The sequence below is a fragment of the Vigna unguiculata genome, chromosome 4 (genome assembly GCF_037176805.1).
Source record: "Vigna unguiculata cultivar grain cowpea cultivar isolate G323 ecotype 2 chromosome 4, ASM3717680v1, whole genome shotgun sequence".
Lineage (NCBI taxonomy): Eukaryota > Viridiplantae > Streptophyta > Magnoliopsida > Fabales > Fabaceae > Vigna > Vigna unguiculata.
The window spans coordinates 12028492-12052374 of NC_140795.1; the positions used below are offsets into that span (position 1 = coordinate 12028492).

At 32.0% G+C, this 23883-nt stretch overlaps 1 protein-coding gene across 2 annotated transcripts; it reads right to left on the reverse strand.

Annotated features, from left to right (window-relative positions):
- Positions 1 to 654: 654 nt before the first annotated feature.
- Positions 655 to 2945, reverse strand: LOC114182491 (WUSCHEL-related homeobox 11-like). Of its 2 annotated transcripts, none has more exons than XM_028069366.2 (3): positions 2191 to 2945; positions 1034 to 1233; positions 655 to 920 (listed from the first exon to the last, which is right to left on the reverse strand). In XM_028069366.2, exons 1-3 carry the CDS (start codon positions 2792 to 2794, stop codon positions 897 to 899), a joined length of 828 nt encoding a protein of 275 aa, XP_027925167.2. In that variant the 5' UTR covers positions 2795 to 2945; the 3' UTR covers positions 655 to 896. The 2 variants fall into 2 exon arrangements, with proteins under 2 accessions (XP_027925167.2, XP_027925168.2); XM_028069367.2 differs by having other exon boundaries at positions 1034 to 1227; positions 2191 to 2932.
- Positions 2946 to 23883: the final 20938 nt, after the last annotated feature.

Below are 23883 nucleotides of genomic sequence, written 5' to 3' on the forward strand. Positions count from 1 at the left end.
ACATTACTAACTGTTTTTCATTTATTTTGTGAAAAATTTCAGATTTTTTTTTTTTTCTGATGGATTGTTTCTCTCACAAGTTTTTGTCACACTTCCATTCTATAACGAATTTTGTGAGAGTTGGTAGAAACTACATAATTTCTTCACAAAATTCATGGCAAATATTTATTTGGCAATGCTCATTATAAGCTTCACAATTTTGTCACAAAATTCCTAAGGCCTTATAGTGAATTTAATGTCTCTACAACATTCCCTTACAAATTAATAATTTTTTAGTAAAGTACAACTAAAATTTATAAAGTATATAAGTGAAGAATAATTTTTTATTCTAATCGAATAAAGAAAAACCAATATACCATCATTGTTAAGCATTAATTCTATAAGAAATATCAATATCGGTTTTAATCTTATCGTTCACTCAAGTTCTAAAAGAGTTTATTTTAAGAAGAAGAAAAAAAAAATAGTGCGAATTTTATTGTAAAACAATTAAAAGAAATAGATAAAAAATTCTTCAGTGAGTCCATTTGACTAACGAAAATAATTTTTGTAGTTTTTAAAAATTCACTACATTAATCATCAATGTAATCTAAAACGAACAATATACAGAACATACATCATAAAGCTTATTTTCAACAATATATAAAATTACGGAAAACTATATCTGTTTGCTCTAAAACCAGGAAAAGAAAGTATATATAAATTGTTAAGTAGATATACATATGGACTTCTCTAATCACATAGTAGATCTCTAATATTTGAACCACATATAAAGGATTACGGAAATGGTAAAAAGAAAACGAAAAAAAAAAAAAAAAAAAACCAAACAAGGAAGACAATTTATAGCAGAAACATCTAACAGAAGCTTCCATTGCTGCCATGCAATTAACTTCATCTGTTCATACTTGTGTTTGCTTTGAAACCTGTAACCAAAATTCAACAACCTTAATCACATCACAAGAAATTAATATGATTAGTTGTAGATAGAAAGAATAGCCAAGTTGGAGATATATGTTAATTAAATAACAGTTCTAACCACAAAGTAGCTTTCACCATGCTGCAAGCCCTGCATCACGAAACCAAACTCATTGGTGGGAACCGAAATTCCAGAGGAATGAACTAACATTACATCTTCACCAAAAGCTGTTTTCATGTCCATTGGCCCCCTTGGAACTTCTGTTGGAACCCCATTGATGAACACTGTGATCACTCCTGAAATTCCCCCAAATCCTATATCTCAAAAGTCATAAAACAAAATATTACTTTCTGCCAATTCCTCAAAGAAACTATAAATGATAATGCCAATTCCTAAAGTGCATAAAATTGATAATTACTTTGTGCAGTTAAGAGAAAGAAAGAAGAAAAATAAGAGCTGTAGTGAACAAGAATACAGTAGCTACATGGATAGATGAAAAAAAAAACACTGTTGTATGAGTTACTGTATGCATAGTGAGCGCGACAAAAGAAAAAACTACTCATACATTAGCCATGATGTTTCTTTGGCAAACGAAAATTTAATGAAAGGTATGTCGTGTAATAAAGAAGATGAAGAACATCATTGATTTAACCAAGTTTGAGGAAGGCAAATCGAAATGTCTAGGGTTTGGAAATCCTTGGAAAGAAACCCAGGGGAAAGAAAAGGGAAGAAGAAAGAAAAAAAAGGGAGGAACAGAAACTGCAACACGAAAGCGACCTCATGATTTTCCGGAACGTACAATTTTCATGCATTTCAATCGAAGGAACTGTCAAATCATGAAAAAGATGACCGCTTTCTTTAATGGTCCCCCCACAAAACCTAATCAGGGGAAAAAAAGGAAGAGTTTTTTACACACGCAAAAATCCAATAAACTAATAAAACACTTGAATAAAAGCTTTAGAATCTAGCACCCAATTTTATTTTTATTTTTTTGGCCTAAACCTGGCCTTAAAAAGTGGCTTTGTCGTGACACCACCTCTCTGTTGAGGACTTATGCGGAGAAAACTTTGCACAAAATAACGAAACAAGAGAAAAAAAAAAAACGAACCTTTTGTTTTCCTTTTTTCTCCTCAACTCAAAAACACAATAAAATAAGTATCAGACCCTTTTAATTTCTCTTAATGCATTTTCATCTTATCTAACAAAAAACGAAAGAAATCAATCGGAGGAGAATGAACACACACACACGCACACTGAAAGCTGCTAATGATGATTACCAGAGTGATAGTTCAAATTGGAAGCTTCAAGAGGGTACAAAACTGACGAAGACGATGCAGCTGAAGCATGATGATCAATTCCAGGAAAACCCATTTGAGTAGAGGGTGGGAAGAAATCATCGAAGCTTTCTTCAGCACCACAGGGAGGAGAAGAAGAGGAAGAAGAAGAACCAGGTGGTATGTAAGAGGGGTTAAGGAAAGAGGAAGTAGCACTAGCAAAACCCATGTTCGCAACAAGAGCAGGGTTGTTTTGATGGTGGTGTTGAAAGGGATTGTTGGTACTTGCACCGCCACCGTTGTTAAGGGTGGCCTGAATCTGGCGCTGGCGGCGGCGGGAGCGAGAGCGGCGGTTCTGGAACCAGTAGAAGACGTTGGCATCACCAACGGCGCCAAATTTCTCAAGCAGCTTCCTTATTCTGACGGTTTCGTCTTTGGGTGGGTTAACCATGCCACTGTTGAAGATGGACTCGAGAATAAGGATTTGTTCTGGTTTGGGAGTCCATCTTGACCTCACGGGTTCGGTTCTCTCGGAGGGTTGCTTTTGCTGTTGTTGCTGTTGCTGCTGCTGCTGCTCTTGCCCCTCTTGCCCCTGGTTATCTTCCATTCCAATGCAGAAGAAATAAAGAAAAGAATATGTGTGTGAAGGTGATGATGAAACCTAGGTAAAATAATATAAAGAGATATGTATAAAGTACATGGAATACAGTAACAGTGATTTTGGAGTTTGGAAGGTTTATATAAAGAGGTGGAGAATGTTCAACAGTTAAATTACTTCACTGCCCTTCATCTTCATGCTTTTTCCCCCTTACCATTAAAACTCCACCGTATTCTAGATGCCTACATGCTTCTCATCCCATTCGGTAACAAAATCATTCATTTTTCTTTTTCTATATTTGGAACTCTCTAATCCTTTAACTTCATCTCTATATAACACCTGCAGTGTGAAATAGCGATGACTTTGTTCCATATTTTAGCCAACTAAAATGATATATTAAGTATATGCCTAATTTTAATATTTTATTTTCATGTAAAATTACTAGAGACAATTTTCTATTAGAGTTATAAGATAGTGTGAATATGTTTTTTAATGTAACATTTTACATCGTACATAATAATAAATAATAGGAAACAATAGTAATTTATTTTTAAGTGTAAATTTAAGACTCACGTAAAGGAAAGATTAAAAAATTCAATATTTTATAAAGAAACAAAATATATAAATTTATTATCTTAAAGTTTTAGATTGATTAAAGATGATATTAACTTTTTATATAAATTGAAAACAATATCATTGTTATGTCTTTTTAGTTTTCTTTCCTCCAAAAATTTATTAATGGTCGAAAATGTTTATGCTCAAAGAAGAGATATCAATATGAAAAAACTGTAGAAAAAGAAACTATTAAGAATCTAAATGAGTTTAAATCCTACATAAATTGAGCATAATGAATAAATTGAACATTTCGTATAAATCGAACATTTCGTATAAATTGAACACTACATAAACCAGCATAATGAATGAATATCTCATTAGTGACGAGAGGTAAAACAAAATGCTTATTTATCGTATAGGTGATTACTTGATCCTAATGTTGTTGGGCGTGTAATTTGTTTAACAATTAATGGATAATAAGCATTAGCATTCCTTACATTCTACGTGCCCCAAGGGAGAAGAAAGAAATACAAAAGGGTTTGATTTTATATGTATAATGAATATGTTAGATAACAGAATTGTATCATAGGATTTATTAAAAATATCAAATACATTTATTTGTTAGTTTTTTTTATAATAACTAAAATATGAAAATGAAAGTGAGAGGGACGTACGTAAACATTAAAATTCTTGAGCTAGTTAACTAATAATTACACGACTACGTAAACGAAATAATATTTGTTTTATTTATTTAATAATAACTAAGACGTTAATACTATAATTCGAGATATTTTTTTATGGTTAGAAATACTATTGTTATAGAAAAGGTAACAAACGAAATCCTCAAAACCCGTATTCAAAGTGAAAATGCGTGACTTGAGTACTATTAACATATAATAATCGTCATTTTCTTTATAAGGAAAAAAAAAGATAGCCACCATATTTGAAAACATTGAATCATCCATCTTTGAGTTTGCTTGTAACTTAATTTAGTTATTATGAACATGAGATTTTTTTTCACTTATAAATTGAATAAAAATTAGAAATTTTAACTTTGTTATGACATTTTATTTAAGTTTAAATTAATGTGAAAGAAAATAGTAAATAAGAAAAAAAAAAACCCCTTCAACGACCAAATCCAAAACTATAATAATGTGAAGGCTTAAGAACTTTCGTTTTACATAATACTATGTAAAATTGATATCAAAACTTTCTATGCCTAAACTTTATACAATCAATAAAAAAAAGAAAAGAAAAGAAAGTTATCTAATTTATTAAATATAACAACCCATCCATTCTTCTTAACCATACACCTGGTAAAGTTCAATTCTACGTTACTGTAAAATTGAGTCTAAGTTGTGGGGAAATTTTATTTAGAGAATTAAAAAAATCGATTACAACTATATTAATTATTTTTGCATATCTAAAATAAACATGTCAAAATATAAGGTCTTTAATTATAAGGTGGCTACACGTAAATCTTATTCGTACAAAAAGAGCATTTATTTTTAATATTTTGAGTGGTTACGTGGACTGTATAACTTTAGTAAAAGTGACACGGATTGAGACATACGTCATAACAATAATTCTTGTAATATAAATTAAAAATAAATAAACTATTCAAATAAAATTGCATGTACTTAAATATTCACAAAAAATTAGGTATCCAAACTCGTGGCATTCTCATGGCGATAACACATGTTGGAACCAATTATGTCTATGCCAAGAATTTTTCAAGATAGATAATGGGTTGGAATCTCACTATTTATTCAAATTCATTTCATCAGAAATTATAATGAGACAAACAAATTTTGTTCTTAAATCAATCAGAGCATCAATTTTCATGCAAGCTCTCAGGACTTTGATTGTATTCCACAGTGTGTTCTAAATGAGTTACAAGATCTTATTTTCTTAAGAAAAAGAAAAAAAAAAAAACCACTTTATCAGGAATTTCAGGATTGTTGAGACAAAATGATTACAATGTTATAATTGTAATTCTTGAAATCGACCAACTTTTGCTTGAAGACTCTAATGGATGGTCATTTTCTTTTCCCTATCTTTGTTATTGCTGTATTATATTTCTTATAAATTTATCATTTAGTTTTTACTTTAAATCATCATCATGGATTATTAATATTATTTTGTTACGGTACATCACTAGTTTCATATCCCTTATAATTCGAGGTTAAAGATATATAATTTGAATATATCTTCTTCTCCAAATTTCGAAGTGTTTCATAAAATTAAAATTGTAACAAAACATAAATTTTCGCAATAGACTATATAATGATAGATTATAATAATGTTAACTTAATGTTGCAACATTGTCAAATAAAACTTTAAAAAAAAAACAATACGATAATGTTGATTAACTCTAATAATATTATCTCAAACAAACATAAAGTTAAATATACATTTTCAAATAAATTTATATCACACAACATTATCATAACATGAATATTTTATTAAAAAAGAAAAAGGAAAAAAAAACATGGAAATATCAAACCACATTCATGATATTTCCTAATAAATTCATGTTATAGCCACCACACCGAGAAACACATTTCGCTTACACATTGATTTATAGTTGGTTAGGAATAGAAAAAAAAAATAATATAGCTTATCGAACTTGACAATTACAAGTGCTTTGTTTTCATATATTCAGGTTAATAAAAATATAATTTGAAACCATAGTGCTTTGTTTTTAATTTTATTGTTATAGTATACTTAAGTATCATATTCATTCTATCTAAAATTTAACTAATAAAAAAAAAAGAAAAATAAGTGATCAATAGAACTAATTAATTTCTTGTTGATATTTAAATATATATCGGTGCACCAATCCCACCACCACCTTCAATATACAAATTTCTAACAAGTCTTCCACATTATTAAAAAATATGGTGAACATGTTTTATGTAGGAAAACCAAACCGGTGATTTTAAAATACGAATCCTCTACATTAACTAATACAAGAATGAATAGCATTTAAGAATGTATAAACGAGGAAAGTTAGAACTTCGGGGAAAAGATTACCTATGAACATGTAACGTAGATTTTACCAATTAAGAAAAAATAATTTGCATGTTTCTCAGAAACTTTTTGTCCTTGTTGATAAGATAACTCAGCAGCAGCACCCCATAGGTTTATTATTTTTTGGACCCCATCACTTTGTCCTATATGAATCATAACCTGGGAATGCATCATTGATCTCACTTCTTGGGTGTGTTTGATTCCATTGGATTAACCCAAGCCACTAGCTTCTTTTCTATGTACCACTTGCTTCGATATCAATAATCAAATTTTACCATTCTCAAAGGTTGCAATAGTAATAATGGTAAAAGAAGAGCGTATTCACATGCACATCGATGAATTCATGAATCTAAGAACTTAAGTTAATGAATGTAATATACTGAAAAGAAACAAAGATAAAAATTAAAGAAGAAAAATAATTTTTTTATATACTTAATAATAATTTTAACGAAATTAAAGAATACATTCATCCACCATCGTATACACATAAATCTATCACTATACAAAGTGAATTAATAATCATGTACACAGTGGGGAAGTAACTAGAATTTTTGCAAACAAGTGCATGTGATGATATGCATGGAAACACGAGTCGCAGTAAAGAAGGAAAAAATAAGAATATTTATGAGAAGAAAAGTAATAAAAAAAGGGGAACATTCCAAAGGGGTGGTGATGAAACCGTGCAATAATTTATTAGTGGTGACGCTATGCAAACACAGTGGCTCTGTTTCTGCAGCCCAAACATTTATCTGCGAGCTGTGTTTATAATTAATAAAGAAGAGGAGGGGAAAGGGGGTGAGGTTGGCTTAAAACTGTAACACTTTCCTATCATTGGGTTTTTCCTCATCTTGTCCTGCTTTTGCTAATGCAAACTTGTTTGTTAAAATGTGATTATGGTTTTGTTTTTATGAAGTAAATAGTAGTTTAAACATAATAAGTATCCATTATGTTTCATTTTTAATATAATAAAAGAATTAGGATTTTTTTTTTGTTAAAAATTTAATTTTATTATTATAAATCAAATACGTGTTTGATTAATTTTATCGATGGAATTTGAATAAAATTAAAAATTTTGTAGTAGAATAGTAATTTTTTTATTACACAGAAAATAAAATATGTTAATATTTATCTTTAATGATTGTTTTAACTTGGTCACACTATTTTAAATATTCTTAACGTGGTCTTTTCTTTTAATGAGTCTATATTTGTTATTTTTGTTCAATTTAGTCCGAATTTTGTTTCAAATTGACCAATTTTGTCTCTATCAAATATGTGACCAAATTTAATTTTTATATCAAAGTTATAATGATGTTAATTTTAATATATTATATAAAAATATTTAATAAATAATGTGAATTTTAATATAAAAATTAAATTTGGTTTTAATTTGGAGAGGGACCAAATTGGTTAATGTTAGCAAAAATTGGGACCTAATTGAATAAAAATAACAACTATAGGGACCAAATTGAATATAAAACATTGACTTTAACATGTGGCACGCTACTAGACTGACACATGGACATTTATAAAAATTTAAAAAAATTTAAAAAAAAATCAAAAAATAAAAAAAAAAACCACGAAGTGACACGTGGCACGCTATTGGGTTGACACGTATACATATAAAAAAATTAAAAAAAATTTTAAAAAAATTAATAAAAATTAAAGAAAAAATTCAAAAAAATTAAAAAAAAAATCAAAAAAACCACGAAGTGACATGTGACAATCATTGTTCATGATCGTTAATGATTTAAACGGTGTTAGCAAAAAGGACCCAATTGAACAAAATTGATGAAAATTGAGACTCATTTGAACACAACCAAAATTAGAACCTATTTGAACAAACTTGACGAAAATTGGGACCAAAAAGGTATTTTAACCTATTTTCTATTTAAATTGAAGTATATGTCAAGGTTTATTTTTGGTTTTTATATATAGTTTTCTTTTTCCTAATTTAATATTTTAATTTTTTGATGATTTTTCTCGTATTTGTGATATAGAAGTAACAAACTTACGATTGTTTTGTGAAAGCATATTATTAGCGTTAAGAATTTATTGATTCTAATGTAACATTATATTCCAATCATGCTTTTTATTTTTTTAAAGAAGATATAAAATGTTCTTCAAGGTTCAATATATCCTATAAAGATTTTCACGAACAATTTTTCAAGTATGCTCCAACTTTCAACTTCATACTTAAGCCATGATGTCCTATGTGTACATCTCTTCAAGACCGAGAAAGGATGCGCATACAAAAGACACTCTGACGCTCAAGTCAAACAAATATATCAGATGATAATAAATATTGTAATTGTGGAATGTAATTAATGTACCTCTTATAATGTGTTATTGATATTGTATTATGGGCTTTTACTTCTACGGGTATGATCCATGTGTTTAATCACCTTAATGAATTTGCCTAATACTCTACTAATGCATTTTAACCATTACCTTAACTTAATCACAATTACTCTTTCTATTATATCTTGGCATACATGATACCAAACTTTTCGAGAAGATATAGGTCGACATCATCTTGGGTCAGGTGATTAATATGATACCGAGTTTGTATAGTACATCAGCCCCCAGGCTCGATATGACATATTTGAGTCATCTTAATGTTGTTATGATGTCCATATCAGTTTGGCCGATATAAGCAAGAAAATTTGTATTTCTTCGGTCTTCTCACCCTATACATATAGTAGCCTCAAGCCTCGAGAAGTATAATGACAAAGAAGTTTGATAGATAGTTCCTAGCATGTTAGAGATTGATGTGACTAGTAGGAACCTAACTGTCACAACCCTTGACTGTCAGATCTAAGAAGATTTGATAATTCAGATTGAAAAGGTGGGAGATGAAGAGGCATGAGCATTTCGATATAAATAGGGGATACGGTTGCCTCATTTGATCACTCTACTTTTAATCGGTATCATGGCGTCAATGTTGTAGGTTAATATGAAAGGGGTTTCTTTGGTGGAGGACTACGGAGTACACTAGTATGCCCAATGAACTTCTAGTAATACTTTTGACCACTTTCCCTTAGCCGAATCTAATCTCTTCTTGAGTTCCACCAATATAACTTTATTAGTAGCTTTTGTTTAACCATTGGATTGAAGGTGTTCCACAAAGCATGTGACATGCTTGATACCAAGGTTGGTATAGAAATCGACCATGCTTTTATCTATGAACTGCCTCCCGTTATCAGTGATGGTGGTATGTGGCACCCTATACTGTTATACTATATTCTTTCGTACAAATTTTTGTACTTGTTGAATTGTGATGGTCGCTAATGGTGAAGTAGTCAAAGCAGACAAGTAGAAACTTCAATTGACCTTTGCTTGGGGCAAAAAGTCTAATGATGTTCATTTCCCACTTCACAAAGGACCATGTGGAGAATATATGGTGTAATTCATCTTATTTACTATGAATCAAGTTACCATGCTTTTGACATGGTATAGACTTTACATATTTGGTACAATTTGCCCCTATAGTCAGCCAAACGTAATCGGCTCGTAACACTCGTACTACCATGGTTCTCATTCTTGAGTGATATTCGCATATACCTTAATGTAATTCTATGATGATGTAGTCGGCTTATTCTGGGGTAACACATTTTAACAAAGTCGATTGTATCCCTTTGTGAATAGTTCATTGCCAAGTAAGGTATATCAGGTTGCCCTTCTTGTCTATCATTTCTTTTCTCCCACAAGCAATTTTCCACTTCTGAGGTACTTGATGATAGAGAGTCATCTAGATCACACCTACCTCCACAGACATTCATTACCCACTATCTCTATTGATGGTGATGAAAGCACTTGTTGTAACAACAACTTATATTGTCTTTCTTCTTAGTGCTAGCCATTTTCGAGAGCTCATTAGTTCTTACATTATCCCCTCCTGAAATAAGCTCTAGTTTAACCTCGATGAAACATTCTCATCCAGAAGGTAATAAAGTGTATGGGTGAGTACCTCACCCACAAATTAATAAAAAATGGCAAAACCGAAGAAAAAAATGAAGGAGTTTTGAGAAAATAAAATGTAGAAAAATGAAAGATAATTGCTTTCTCAAAAAGAGCAACAAAAAGAAAGGAGTTGTTTTTAATTATGCTCCATGATTCTTTCTATATTTTTATTTCAAAAACCCAAAAATCTTAAAAAATATTTTCCTACCTTTGCTGGACCGCGTTAGAACCTGTGAAAGGTCCTCATGATTTTTGAATGCATGTTTTCTGAAAGTTTGTAAATTTTAGAGTCTTCTTAAATATAACTAGTGTTTACTTACATGAGTATTTTGAGTGAAAACACAAGACAAAATATTTAAGTGAATTTTGGAGAAAAAAAAATACACATTTTAAACTTGAGTGATATCTTTCATATTTGAAAAAAAATAAAGATTAACTCATGGGTGAAAAATAAATTTTTCCTATTTGTATGTGCATGATAACTTGATTTCTAGAAGATATAATTATATCAAGTTATGCCCATTCCTTTGATCCAATGTACATATGAAATAAAAATAACCTAGAATGGAGTTTTGAAATTACTTAATTTTGCCCAAGAGTGCAAAAGGATAAGTGTAGGGGTGTGATGAGTGCATATTTTTGCCCTCATTTATTTTTGTGCTTAAAAGATTAATTTAATTGAGATTTATGATAATTAGGCTATTTGAGCTTGTGCGATAAAAATGTCTTAAAAAGTACTTTTTAGTTGCATAAATTATTTTTGAATATTCTAATATTTGTTCATGTAGCTAAAGTTAATTTTGGCTCAATAAAAGTGTGAAATTAAATAATTTCAAGTTACAAAATAAGATCAAAATCAGTAAATTCTAGAAAATAAATCATGAGCTAAATGAACCCCTAGTTTCTACTTATACACTCTCGTTTCTAAAAAATGGGTCATATAAAACCTATTTTGCACCCCTTAATATATTTATTTTCACCCTTCTTACCACTCACAAAATTAGCTTCAATCAAAAGTTTCCATGTGGCAATCTACCCTTTTTTAATCTGTGTAATTAGAGCTTGACAAGTGGCGTGATCCTTCACTAAAAATTCTAGCCAATGAGAACGTGTCACATCATCATCTACTTCCCTCTCACCAAGACACACAACTAGAATTAGCTATTGCACCACCTCCTTAAACCATCAATGTTGCAACCATGGAACCACCAAATCGTGATTCCTACACCCAAGCCTTTGCATCGACGAATCACACTAGAGCACCAACCTTTGGCCGACATTGTAGAATAGCCTATGTTTGTGGTGACTTACGAACCCCTTTTTTTTTATTATTACATGATTTACTTATAAAATTTTAATATCAAATTTTACAATAATATTTAACAAACTTAAAATGTTCACATATATGCTTATATATTTTACAGTACAATATGAATCCTATATTTACATCATTTAGCACACATAATATTTTCTACACTAGAAGAGGAAGAAGTGTTATTTATTTACAATCCCCCCCTTTCATATACTGGTCTTCAAACATGGGGAGGAAAAATGTTATGGATAGGGTTCACTTGGACTATTGGGGGTAAGAAAAAGGTAACTCCAATTTGTCCTTTAATGATAATATGTGCATTTGGAGTCGAAAGGAAAGTGATAGTAGAATTTTCATTCCCTTGAAATGTCACAGAATTATTTACTACATTTGTTTGTCATGCATTTCCTGGGAAGACAACCACGATGTTAGTGAAGGGATTGGGCATGTTGGGAGCAGCCATCTATGATGAGGTTATAAAATTTTGTTTTTCATATACAATCATAAAACAGAGAAGTGAGACAAATATCACATAAAAATATACAGAATATCATAATAAGATGAAATAGGATGGAAACTCTTCCAAATCCACAAAATTGAATTTCATCATACTTTATAAAGATATTGATTAATTTTGTAGCGACTAGTCAGGATAAATGAGCTTATGGCTAACAAAGTAACTCAAGAACATTTCATCTTGAGTAATACTAACTCGTTTAAATCCTCAAGTTTATACCTCAAACTACAATAATCAAATCTTTATTTATCATAAATTTTATTTTAATATTAAACCATATAATTATATAAATAAATAATTAAATAGGGTCAAATGCATAATTAAAATAAATATAAATAAATAAAAGGATCAGTACGTGACTGGCGATAAATATAAATAAGAGTAAATATAAATTGAATAAATATAAATTGAATAAATAGGACCAGTGCACAACTGGAAATGAATATAAATAAATAAATAGGAACGAGAACTAAATATAAATTAGAATGAGGTTAGGGACACCTCACTTAAAATAAATATAGAAATAAAAATAATTATGAAGAGATAAAAAGATAAAAGTAAAAGAGATAAAATAATAGACGTCTCCTCCCCTTACCTTAGTTATTATGGAAAACACACCAAAGTTGTATCGAGACTTTGGTTATAATTTTTTTTTCTTCGTTGCTGTAACTTCTCTCTCTTTCAATGGATCCACACAAAAGCTTCTCTTTGTTTTTTTTCTCCAGCTGATCTCTTTCGCTCTTTATTCTCTTACCCCACCCCTATTTATACCATATTAGGTAATGATTACTTCTAGTTTGATTCTTAATTAACTTAGTTCCTATACTATTCTGATTCCATTAGTTCTCAACATCTAGTCCTATATATATATATATATATATATATATATATATATATATATATATATATATATATATATATATATACTTTTTTTCATAATGAAAGAATAAAAGATAGAAACGAATATGCTAACATTAAATGCTTCTAACCTCTTCAATTTATATATATATATATATATATATATATATTTTTTTTTTTTCTTTTAATTTTTATTAGACATGATAATAACTTTCTCATTCACTTGTTATTCAATCCATTGTCACTTTGTTTTCAAAGATTTCGCAGATTTGATTGTTACCTGTTTTCCATTTATTCATTTTGCATTTATTCAAACTTTTGTATACAAATTCATATATCGATTATTATTAAACGTAAATTCATAATTTATTGTATTATTAGTTTCAATAATATATATATATATATATATATATATATATATATATATTATAGAATATTCCACGATCATATAATTTGTTAGTAAAGAATGATTGTCTATGTGAATTAACTCATTATATCAGTACAATTTATTTTGTAAATTTACAGCTAGTAGATATTATAAGTACTATCAACATTTTTTTATGCATAAAATGTATTCTTAATGAAGATCTTAAATATGGTTTCTTTAAAATATATTGACTTGATCAAAAAAAAAATTGTTAATAATGTATATAATATGATTATTGGGATTTTATTTTGTAATGTTAAAAATAATGAAGATAAATAGTATAACTCCAATACATTGTATATGAAAAGTAATATATTATTAACTTTTAGGTGTTAACTTAAAATATTGTGGTATAAATTTTTGGGATGTTACAACGTCCACATGCATGAGCCACCTGTAGCACAACCCTAGCAAAACCAGATCAAATCGACTTGCATTTCCACACACAATTGCTCACCTTCAGAGAAAGAGACCCATATAGAAACCCTCAATGTAACCATCATGCTCTAGCGAAACTCTATTTTGAGAGAGAGAAGGAGTGCCACATGACAGTCTTTCAAGGTTGGTCAAAGTATGGTCAAATAGTCAAAGAAGAGGAGCTAAAGTTCAAATATTGATATATTTAGATTTATCTACAATTTTGGACTACAAGATTGCAAAAGGTGAATTTGAAAAATTAATGCAAATATTAGTTGGTGATAATTTATCATATATCTTTTCTAATATTTAATTATATTAGAAATTATCAACCAATTATATCTCTCCAAAAAATATTAGATATTCATAACAACTATAAAGATAAATTATATTTATGATTATTTTGAAAGATATTTGAGAGATTTCAACAATAGAATCCAAGTCCAATCATGTGTTATATAAAAAGACCAAGAGAAAACAGAAAAGAAAAAAAATTATGTAACATATTCAAAGCCATATCTTCAATGGTTAAGAAACTCAATATGGAAAGTTTTTATGTAACAAACAATCAAGAAGGGTACAAATTAACAAGTGATTGTTTTTTATACAATTTATGCTTAAATTGTTTCAATATCAATTAAATTCAGAAGTGCAAAAGAAAAAGCATACAAAGGCTTTCATTTTCAAACTTTTAGTCAAAGCGCTAATCGAGGAAATTCATAGAAGATTATGGACTGATGAAAAATATCAAACAAATATCATACACTAAAGTGTTGTTGCAATAATCATCTAATGAAAATTATATACAGGCACCAAACCTTAGAAAAAAGACACAACTATAATCTACAATTTTCTCTCTCTTTAAGAATGTTCTTATTTCTTTAGGTGGGGCCTTAATCTTAAGGGGAGGTTAAGACATTATAATCAATAGCGGATTGTGTATCATGTAATCGTTGATTTGATTAAAGCCTCTTGAACTATTTGCTAAAAGGAAAATTGGAAGTAACTTGTAACTTTGGATGAACCAATATAAAATTTATTTGTGCTATTTATGTTGCTTATGCACTAGACGATCTAATATAGTTCTCTTCAACAAGAATATAGGGTCTATTAAAACCCCTCTATTGTAAAGTCAGTTATTCCAACAACTTAGACTTTCACATTAGAATATCTTCTAGTTTACATTTCTTTTCTAGTTTTATTTTTATTTTTCTTTTCAATGTGTGTGCATCTTGTTAGAAGCCAAATTTGTAGCAGCTACGTTTCACACCAAAAACAATTTAGAGCTCTTTGTTATGGTCCAATTACGAGTATGCATACACACACATACACTTGAAATATTGTGATTTTTTTCACTCCATTATAGTTAAAACCTCATAGATTTTTGTGAAAATCATTTTGATAAAAAAATGAATGACTATTGTTATCATTTTAGTGTGCGAGAAAGTTATACAAAATGATAGGGACCATAAAGGTACAAGTTTAAGGGATATAGTAAGAAACTTAGGGGAAAAAAAGTAGAAAAAAATAGAAATGAGAAAATAAAAGAGATAAAAGTATGTTTGCTGAACTTATGAACCAAAGAGAGGAAAAAGCTAAGAGCAACCTAGTGAGGGATCACAAAGAAGGAGAGGCCACTTTTCCCTTACACCTTACCAAGTGAAAGAATGTATAGTAGTCATCACAAAAATATTATAATAAAGAACCTAGAGTAGACCTTCCTTTTTTCCATCTAAAGTACAAATGTAGAAGAGTATCTAGATTGGGAGGTGAATGTTGAGGCAATAGGCTTTAATGAGGAGTTGAATAGAGCCTCAAACTCTTTTTTTTTGGGTAGTAAATAGAGACAAATCAAGCAAAAAATAAATTTTATATTGGTTCATCCCAAACTACGCTTAATTATCTCTTAAGTTCATAACTTCAGAGATTTCACTAATCAAATAAACTTTTATTACACGAATCTCTCCAGGTTGCATTGTGTATACAAACCTTTCTAGTTTACACGAGTACGCAAACCTTTCTAATTTGTACGAGTATAAACCTCTCCTGGTGTAACACTTCTCAATTTACGCCTAAGATTAAAAACTATCAAGATAACAAAGAAAACGCTTTCAATAAAGATAACAAATAAAACTCACAAGGGATAACTTCGTAGAGTGAAGAATATTACAAAAAATGGTTTCACTATCCCACTATTTTAACTAACTAGACCATATCTTAGCACATTAGACGATGTAAGCACACAAGAATGTGTCTCTTTCTTTTTCATATCTTTCGCACTTCTTTATATCTTCTTGTTGTTCATTTCTCTTCTTGATTCTCCACTTCTAGTCTCTTATTATAGCTTCAAAGCATATGGCTATTTAGAGTCCTTTAAAACTGAAACAAGAGATATTCTAGGACAACGTATCAGAATCTTCAAATTGGACACTTCAAGTTCTAATAAGATCTTCAATATAATCTTCAGAAATTTTTGTTATTCATTTCCTGCTATAGAAACAATTTGGAAGACATGCAAGATATGCCATATATAAAAGTTAAGATATTATAGCATAAATAACTTGTTTCCACTTTCAAAGATAAAATATTTGTTGATAATTAACTAATGTAATATCTATTATCTTCCAAATTTTGATATCAGGTTTACTTTGAGAGAAATTATTTTCTCTAAAATTTTAAAGAATATTTTTAACTAAGGAAACAAAAATATGTAGGTTTATCTAATAAAAATTTCCATTGATAGTTTCATAATTTTGCTTAACCTCTCCAAAAAAAAAACATTCGCAATGCAAACTTTGGCGGTGCAATTAGCAATATGCATTATTTTTATCTACATTCTTGTTTTTGTTGCTTGTTCTTTATACTCAGTGTGATTCTTGATTATGTGATTGAATTAGTGATTCCAATCGAAACGAGTACGCGTGTAATTTCGGGTAGAGGTGTCAATTTGGCTCAACCCACAGGGTTTGACCCTCGCCCATTGGGTTAGGGCAAAAAAAGTCCACATTGAAAAAAAGCCCCCAACAAAGAAGCCCACAAGGCCAAAAACCTTACAAAATCCCTGTGGACCAGGGCCAACCCATGGGCTTTCATCTTCCACAGGAAAAATATATTATTTTTTAAAATATATTACTATTTGTGGGACAGGTCCAACGATCTGAACAAGCACAACGACCTGAATAGGTCCAACGACCTAGACATGCCCGACGACCTCGACAAGAACGACGACTCGAACGGGCCCGATGACCCAAACGGGCCCGACAACAAGGACAAACCCGACAACACGGACGGTACCAACGACTTGGACGGGCTCGACGACCCAGACGGACTCGACAACCCGGACAAGCCCGACGACCCGAACGGGCCTGACGACCCGTATGGACCCAATGACCCAGACGGGTCCTACGACCCAGACAGGCCTGACGACCCAGATGGGCCCGACGACACGGACAGGCCCAACAACCAAGACAAGCCTAACGAGCCGGATCGGCTCGACTAGCCGGATGGGCCTGACGACCTAGACGGACCATACGACCTAGACGGGCCCGATGACCCGAATGAGGGCAACAACCCGGACGAGCCCAACGATCTGAACGGGCCCGACGACTCGGATAGGCCGACAATCCGAACAAGCCCAATGATCCAAACAGGCTCAACGACCCGAACGAGCCCGACAACCCGTATGTACCCGATGACCCAAACGGGCCCTACGACCCAGACAAGCCCAACGACCCAGACGGGCCCGACAACAAGAACGGGCTCGACGACCTGGATGGGCCCGACGACCCAGACGGGCCCAACAACCCAGACGGTCTCGTGGACCCGGATGTGCCCAACGACCCGGACGAGCCCAACGACTCAGACAGGCCCGACGATCCGGATGGGCCCATCGACCCTGATGGGCCCAACGATCCGAATGGGCCCGACGACCCAAACAGGCCCGATGATCCAGACAGGTCCAACAACCCGAACGGGCCCGACAACTCGGACAGGTCCGTCCACTAGGACGAGCCCGACGATCCATACAGGCCCAACGACCCGATTAGGCCCGTCCATGTCGTCGGGTCCGTCCAGGTCGTCAGGCCCATCCGGGTCGTCGGGCTCGTTCGAGTCATTAAGCTTGCCTAGCTTGTCGGGCCCTTCCGGGTCGTGGGGCCCCTTCGAGTCGTGGGGCTCGTTCGAGTAGTTGGGCCTGTCTGGATTATTAGGCCCATTCGGATCGTTGGGCCCGTCCGGGTCGTCGACCTGTTCGGATCGTTGGGCTCGTCTAGGTCATAGGGCCCATCTGGCTCATCGGGCCCGTCCGGGTTGTTGGGCCTGTTTGGGTCGTTGGACCCGTCCGTGTTATCGGGCATGTCCGGGTTGTCATGCTCGTTCTGGTCGTCGGGCCAACTTGGTCGTCGGGTCCGTCCTTGTCATCGGGCCCGTCCTGGTCATTGGGCTCGTCCGGGTCATCGAACATGTCTGGGTCAACAGACCTGTTCGGATCACTCGACTTGATCATTGACTCTGGCTTAATGTAGTATTATTTGGGGGCTAACCTACTTTAGTCCTAACCCACTAGAGAGGGAGCTTTGGGGGCTGAAACTTTTTTTTGACCCCTCATTTGGGAGCCCCCTAAAAGGAGACTTTATGAAGAGTGGGCCAGGGCTGGTCCATGGGCTAGACACCTCTAATTTCGCGTGATTTGAGAAGTGAAAAACGAGTTTATTCAAGCAAGCACACAGTTCAATTGATTACGAGGCGTGTCAATCCTCTACCCGACAGTGCTGCATTCGATTTTCGACAAAGATTGCAATCAAAGGATCGCGATTGAGAGACCGGTAAACGAAAGTGGTGAAATTCGAGTTAAGCATTTGTGTAAAAGATCGGAGATTTGAAGAACTGATTGTTGTCCAATGCAATCTCGGTGAACTTTTTTTTCAGCGTCCCTGGAAGCAGGTGTTTCATCTGTTCATCTATCCCCAGACGATACAACTGCTGCGGTGTAACTGAATCTGAAAAGCGAAGAAACCGTTGCATTTTAATTTTCCGACGAAATCAATAAACGGTGAGCAAGCGTGGCGTGCCGCTGGCGTTAATCGGTGCAAATTATAGGAGTTGGTGCAAGCATGATTGATCGGAACTATTCCGGTGACCAATGCAATTGAGAGAATAATTGAGTCAGCGGTTGAAGCAAGCGTAAGCAATTCCAATTCACTGAAACTTGAATACATTTTGTGAGTAAAAATTGATTGAAACAGTGTTGAGGTACGAATTTCCGTTTTGATGGTTCTGTTCGTTTGAGTTGAATTTGATTCACATAGAGTATAGTGCACCAGCTGTTCGATTAAATTCCCAGCGTTTTTTATTCAAAATTTTGTTTAGTGCCTTATTGATGCAACAGCAAATGTTAAGCAGTGATTGAAGCACTCTACAATTTGGTTGATCTGTTGAAACAGTGGAAGGAATTATGCAGGAACAAACACTGTTGTTGATTTTGTGAAAGCAATTGGTACAGTGCATTAAATTTGCAAATAGAACCCATTTGAATAAAAGAATTACAGTGACAAGCACGAGTGATTGAACTTGTCAGATCTGAATTATTTTTGGAATAGGAATTCGTAGCAATTGAAATTAGCGGAACAGAGTTTTAAATTTCAGGTGTTTTTTTTTTCAGACTTTTTAAATTTCAATGTATGTTATATCGAGTCTTTTATTTGAGCTCTTTACGGTGTTTTTAATTCAGTAGACAGTTTATATTAACATAAATTAAAAGAAAAATATTTTTGTAAAGTTAAATATGTGAGAAAAAGGTTATATTAGTTTAATAATCGATTAATTTTTAAGTAATTAAGTAATTGATTAAGTTGTTCATGATCAAATTTTGTTACATCAATGTATTTTGAATTCTGATAAATAAAACATTTGACTTCAATCTTTTAAAAAACGAATAATACTATAAAACATAAATTATCTTGACATCATTTGAGCTATTTTCTATTGTGAAGAGTAGTTTCTTATTTTTGAGAATTAAGAAAAGATGTGTTGTGTTGATTGCATCAACTTTTTGGTTAACTTCTTCTGTGAACATTGGTTCATCCTATCCTTGTTGTAAACTTGTTTTAGTGTTCAAGTGTATATCCTATTATGTAATTAAGATTTCACTAGACTTATACTCTTCTTTGAGTTTGTAAGGTACTCGTGTGAGCGATTACACAAACTTTTGAAAAGTATTTTTCTTCTTTATCATATTATTAGTTTTGTCATATTTTTACTCTCTTTTGTTTTGGTGTATTTCTTTAATTTTTTTTGTTCTTTAATTTGTCTTTAAAATTTCTTGATTTTGTTTGAGTTTTCATTTTATTAACCTCTTGAGTTAAGCTTGAATACCCAAGGATCAAAACAAGTTCTGTTATATATGTTTCAAATGTGAAGGTCATGGATATGAAACTCGTTCTTGTCCTAATTGAAATCCTATGCCAATGAATTTTCTAGAGAAATAAAAAAGGGCATTGCAAAAATTACAAAAGATAGAGAAAGCAGAGCAAGAGAAAAAGTTAAAGAGGAAAAAACAAGAAAAAGATAGGAGATAGAAAGAAGAGAAATATAAAAGATAGAAAGAAGAGAAAAAAAAAAGAGAGAGAGAGAAAAAACAAGGACAAAGAAAGAAAAGAGAAGTAAGAAAAAAGAATGTTAGAAACGTTAAGAGCAGAGAAAGAAAGAGTATCTGATAACACCCTTTGCAAGTATTCTTCTCATTTAAAAAATAATTATAACTTTTCATTGAAAAAACTAATAACCTTTTGTATTATTGTCTAAGGATGACTTGTATATTAAGAGTAATAACAAACATTTTAGAGAAGAAATGTAGATAAAAGAAGAAAAAATAATGGAAATAAATAAATATGTTTTTAATTTGTCATATTGTTTTTTTTTTATTGTACAAACATTAAAGGACATTTCCTTTATATTTTTGTTATTTTGGAAGATGATTTTTGTATTTGGATGCATGTAAATAAAACATTTATTTTGAAATTGTTTGATTTTTTTTTAGGTTGGTAATTGATCCTTGAGAAAGAACTCCAAACATAATGATACTAAGAGATTTGTCTCTCAAAATATCCAAATCTCAATTTAGATGGATTTCTTATAAAAAATTTGAGTTCTTTCACAACTTATGTGCGAATATCTGTTTGTAGATAATAAAGAGTAAAATTTGAGGTCAATTTTTTTTTAAGAATTAGGATATGATTCTACCATAAATGGAATCTTTTTAAGAACCATGAAGGAGGCCTAAAATTAGAATACAATTTTTGTATTTTTGTGTAGTTATTTTTTTTTACCATTTACTGGGGCTTTGTAATTGTTTTTTCTATGGGAACTTCTCCTGCACCTCGAAACCTTTCTCCAACACTCCTAAGTGTTAGAATTTTTTACGATAATAACCTCACCTACTTTGTAATGTAGATGTTGACATTCATAATACAATTTTTCATTAACATCATTTTTAATTTTTTTTAAATTAAATCAAATTCAAATAATTGATTTTTTTTTAACAAACTACTATATTAATGTTTATACACATTATAATATGGTTATTGTATCAAATAGATTAAGAATCAAAGTCAAAAAACTATATATAAAAATTTAAAAAGTAAAAAATAGGTTGCGGATGTCGACATCCGCAACACAAATGACATCCGTTTCAACACTATTGCGGATGTCGACATTCGTTGAAAATAAATTGGGGGTGTATCAGTGAGAAAGAGAAAAAGTAGTTACTTTTAACTAGAAGGCAAAGTATGAATTTTAAAGTTTTTTTAGGGTACAGAAGAAGTGGTCGAATGTGCAGGGAGAATCTCCTTTTTCTATTTGTTTGTATTGGGTCTTTATTAAGCCTTGTATATGTTTATATTTTTCTTGTAATTAGAGACTTTATATACTCTAGTTTTACTTTTATTAGGTTTGTTGATGAGTTTTAGTAGTTTTTGAACTCAGTGCAAGGCCCATAATATATGAACCTTTTGTAGACTCTTAAACTAAAAATTTTAGCATTTTGAGATTTGAATCATTTTTCAAAGTGAAAATTTTCTTCTGGCCATTGAGAGCTTTTGAGCTCAAAAAGTTTTATCTTTGAGCATCTAATTAGTGTGGACATAGAGATGCATTAAATATACTTATCCAACACTAAATGTCAATTTCTTCTTTATTAAAGATTTTACTTATCAGATGAATCTAATATTAGAAGATATTGTATTGCTTGTTTGATGAAGCACTTGCTTCTTGCAAGATATATTATTTTTAATAATTCATCATCGTACAAATGAAGTCTTTTCGTACTTTATACTTTATTGTGAAAAACATTTAATCAATGCTACAATGTTATTAGACTTCACTAGAACATATTTCTATCGAAATTACTAACTATGTGTGACAATCTTCAATCTTCGTGTAGTCTTACTTTTCCATGAATATCAAGTCACACAACAAAAACGAAGTTCATCGTATTCATTTACATAATGCAAAAGTTCATCCTACAAAGGAATATTAAAAGCTCTACAATTCCTTCTAACATCACGGGGGTCACTATTTGGTGTCCTTTTGGTCTCACAAATCTGCACCAAAGCTTCTTCCAATGCAGGATCCATTGAAGGATGTATTGACAAACAAGTCTCTCTCTAGATAAATACTCTATATATTCAGATTTTTTGTATTTTGAAATGAAGTACTACATAGTCCTTTTATAGGTCTCTGGACATGACCCTTCAACTGCATTCATTAAATATAACCACTACCTAACTCACATATAATGAACTCTATTGCATGCTTAATCAATGCTAGACCCACTCTCAACCTTTTGCAATCTCCTAGACAATTAATATAACAACTTCCAACTATATGCATTTAAGTTTACCCAACAAAATCCCTCCGTAAACTTAAATGCTCTTCGGGTATCATCTTATTATTTTCGAACAGAGAGGATGGCAACGACTTTGTAAACATATCTACAGCTTGTGCTCGATTTTCGACGTGCTCCAACTCTACATTTCTTTCTTTCACTTGTTCTCGAATGAAGTAAAATCGAACATCAATGTGTTTGCTTATCTCATGATTGATTGAGTTCTTTGCCAATTCATTGGCCGACTTGTTATCAACACGGATCATAGTCCTCTTTTCTTGCTTCAATTCCAGTTTTCGTAGGAGGTTTCTAAGCCAAACTGCATGGCAAACACTCCAGGATGCTGTAACATACTTGGCTTCACATGTTGACAGTGTTACAATGGGTTGCGGAGTTGACAATGTTACAATGGCTAAATTTGTGTTATTGATTGTTATTATTTTAAATATAGTTTAATCATGTGGTGGATAAATATGATACTTGAATTATGTTAATTTGCATGAAATATGAATTGGCATGATGGTTTGGTATAGACTTGGCAGTGCATGGTTAGGGGTTCAAATCTTGGTAAACCCAAAGTAAACTTTCTTTTTTATTTGCCAAGAATTCTTTTAGCATGAAGGTGGAAGGACATAGAAACCCTAGATGGTTAAGGGGCAGCCGTGGGTAGCTGAAAAGCAGATCATAAAGGCCAAATAAATGGTAATTAACATTAGCATTATGTAATTTTAGTTTTTGAGCAATTAAAGTCTACTAAAGTCAAGTTTAAAAGGGTAAAAAGTGGTCATAGTGAGGGTTTTGGCAATCTAAAATAGCAACCTGAATTAGAGCACGAAAATCACAGAGATTGGTGAGGTTTGAGTGAGGTTTTGGAGTCAAAGTGAGAGCACATCAAAAGGGGGAACATTGGTGATCATTGGAGTCTTTCAAAGCAAACAAATTATAAGCAAAAGGATCCAGGTTAGGGGAGTTTTACTCGCTAATATATATATGCATAAATATATGTATGATTGGAGGTTTATTTGGATGTCTCTAATGGGTTAAAACCTGTATAATTTCACGTTTCTGGAAATTTTCCAGAAATCGCCTGGCGAGTCTTCAAAGCCGCCAGTCGGCTCATACCCTTTTGTTCAATTCT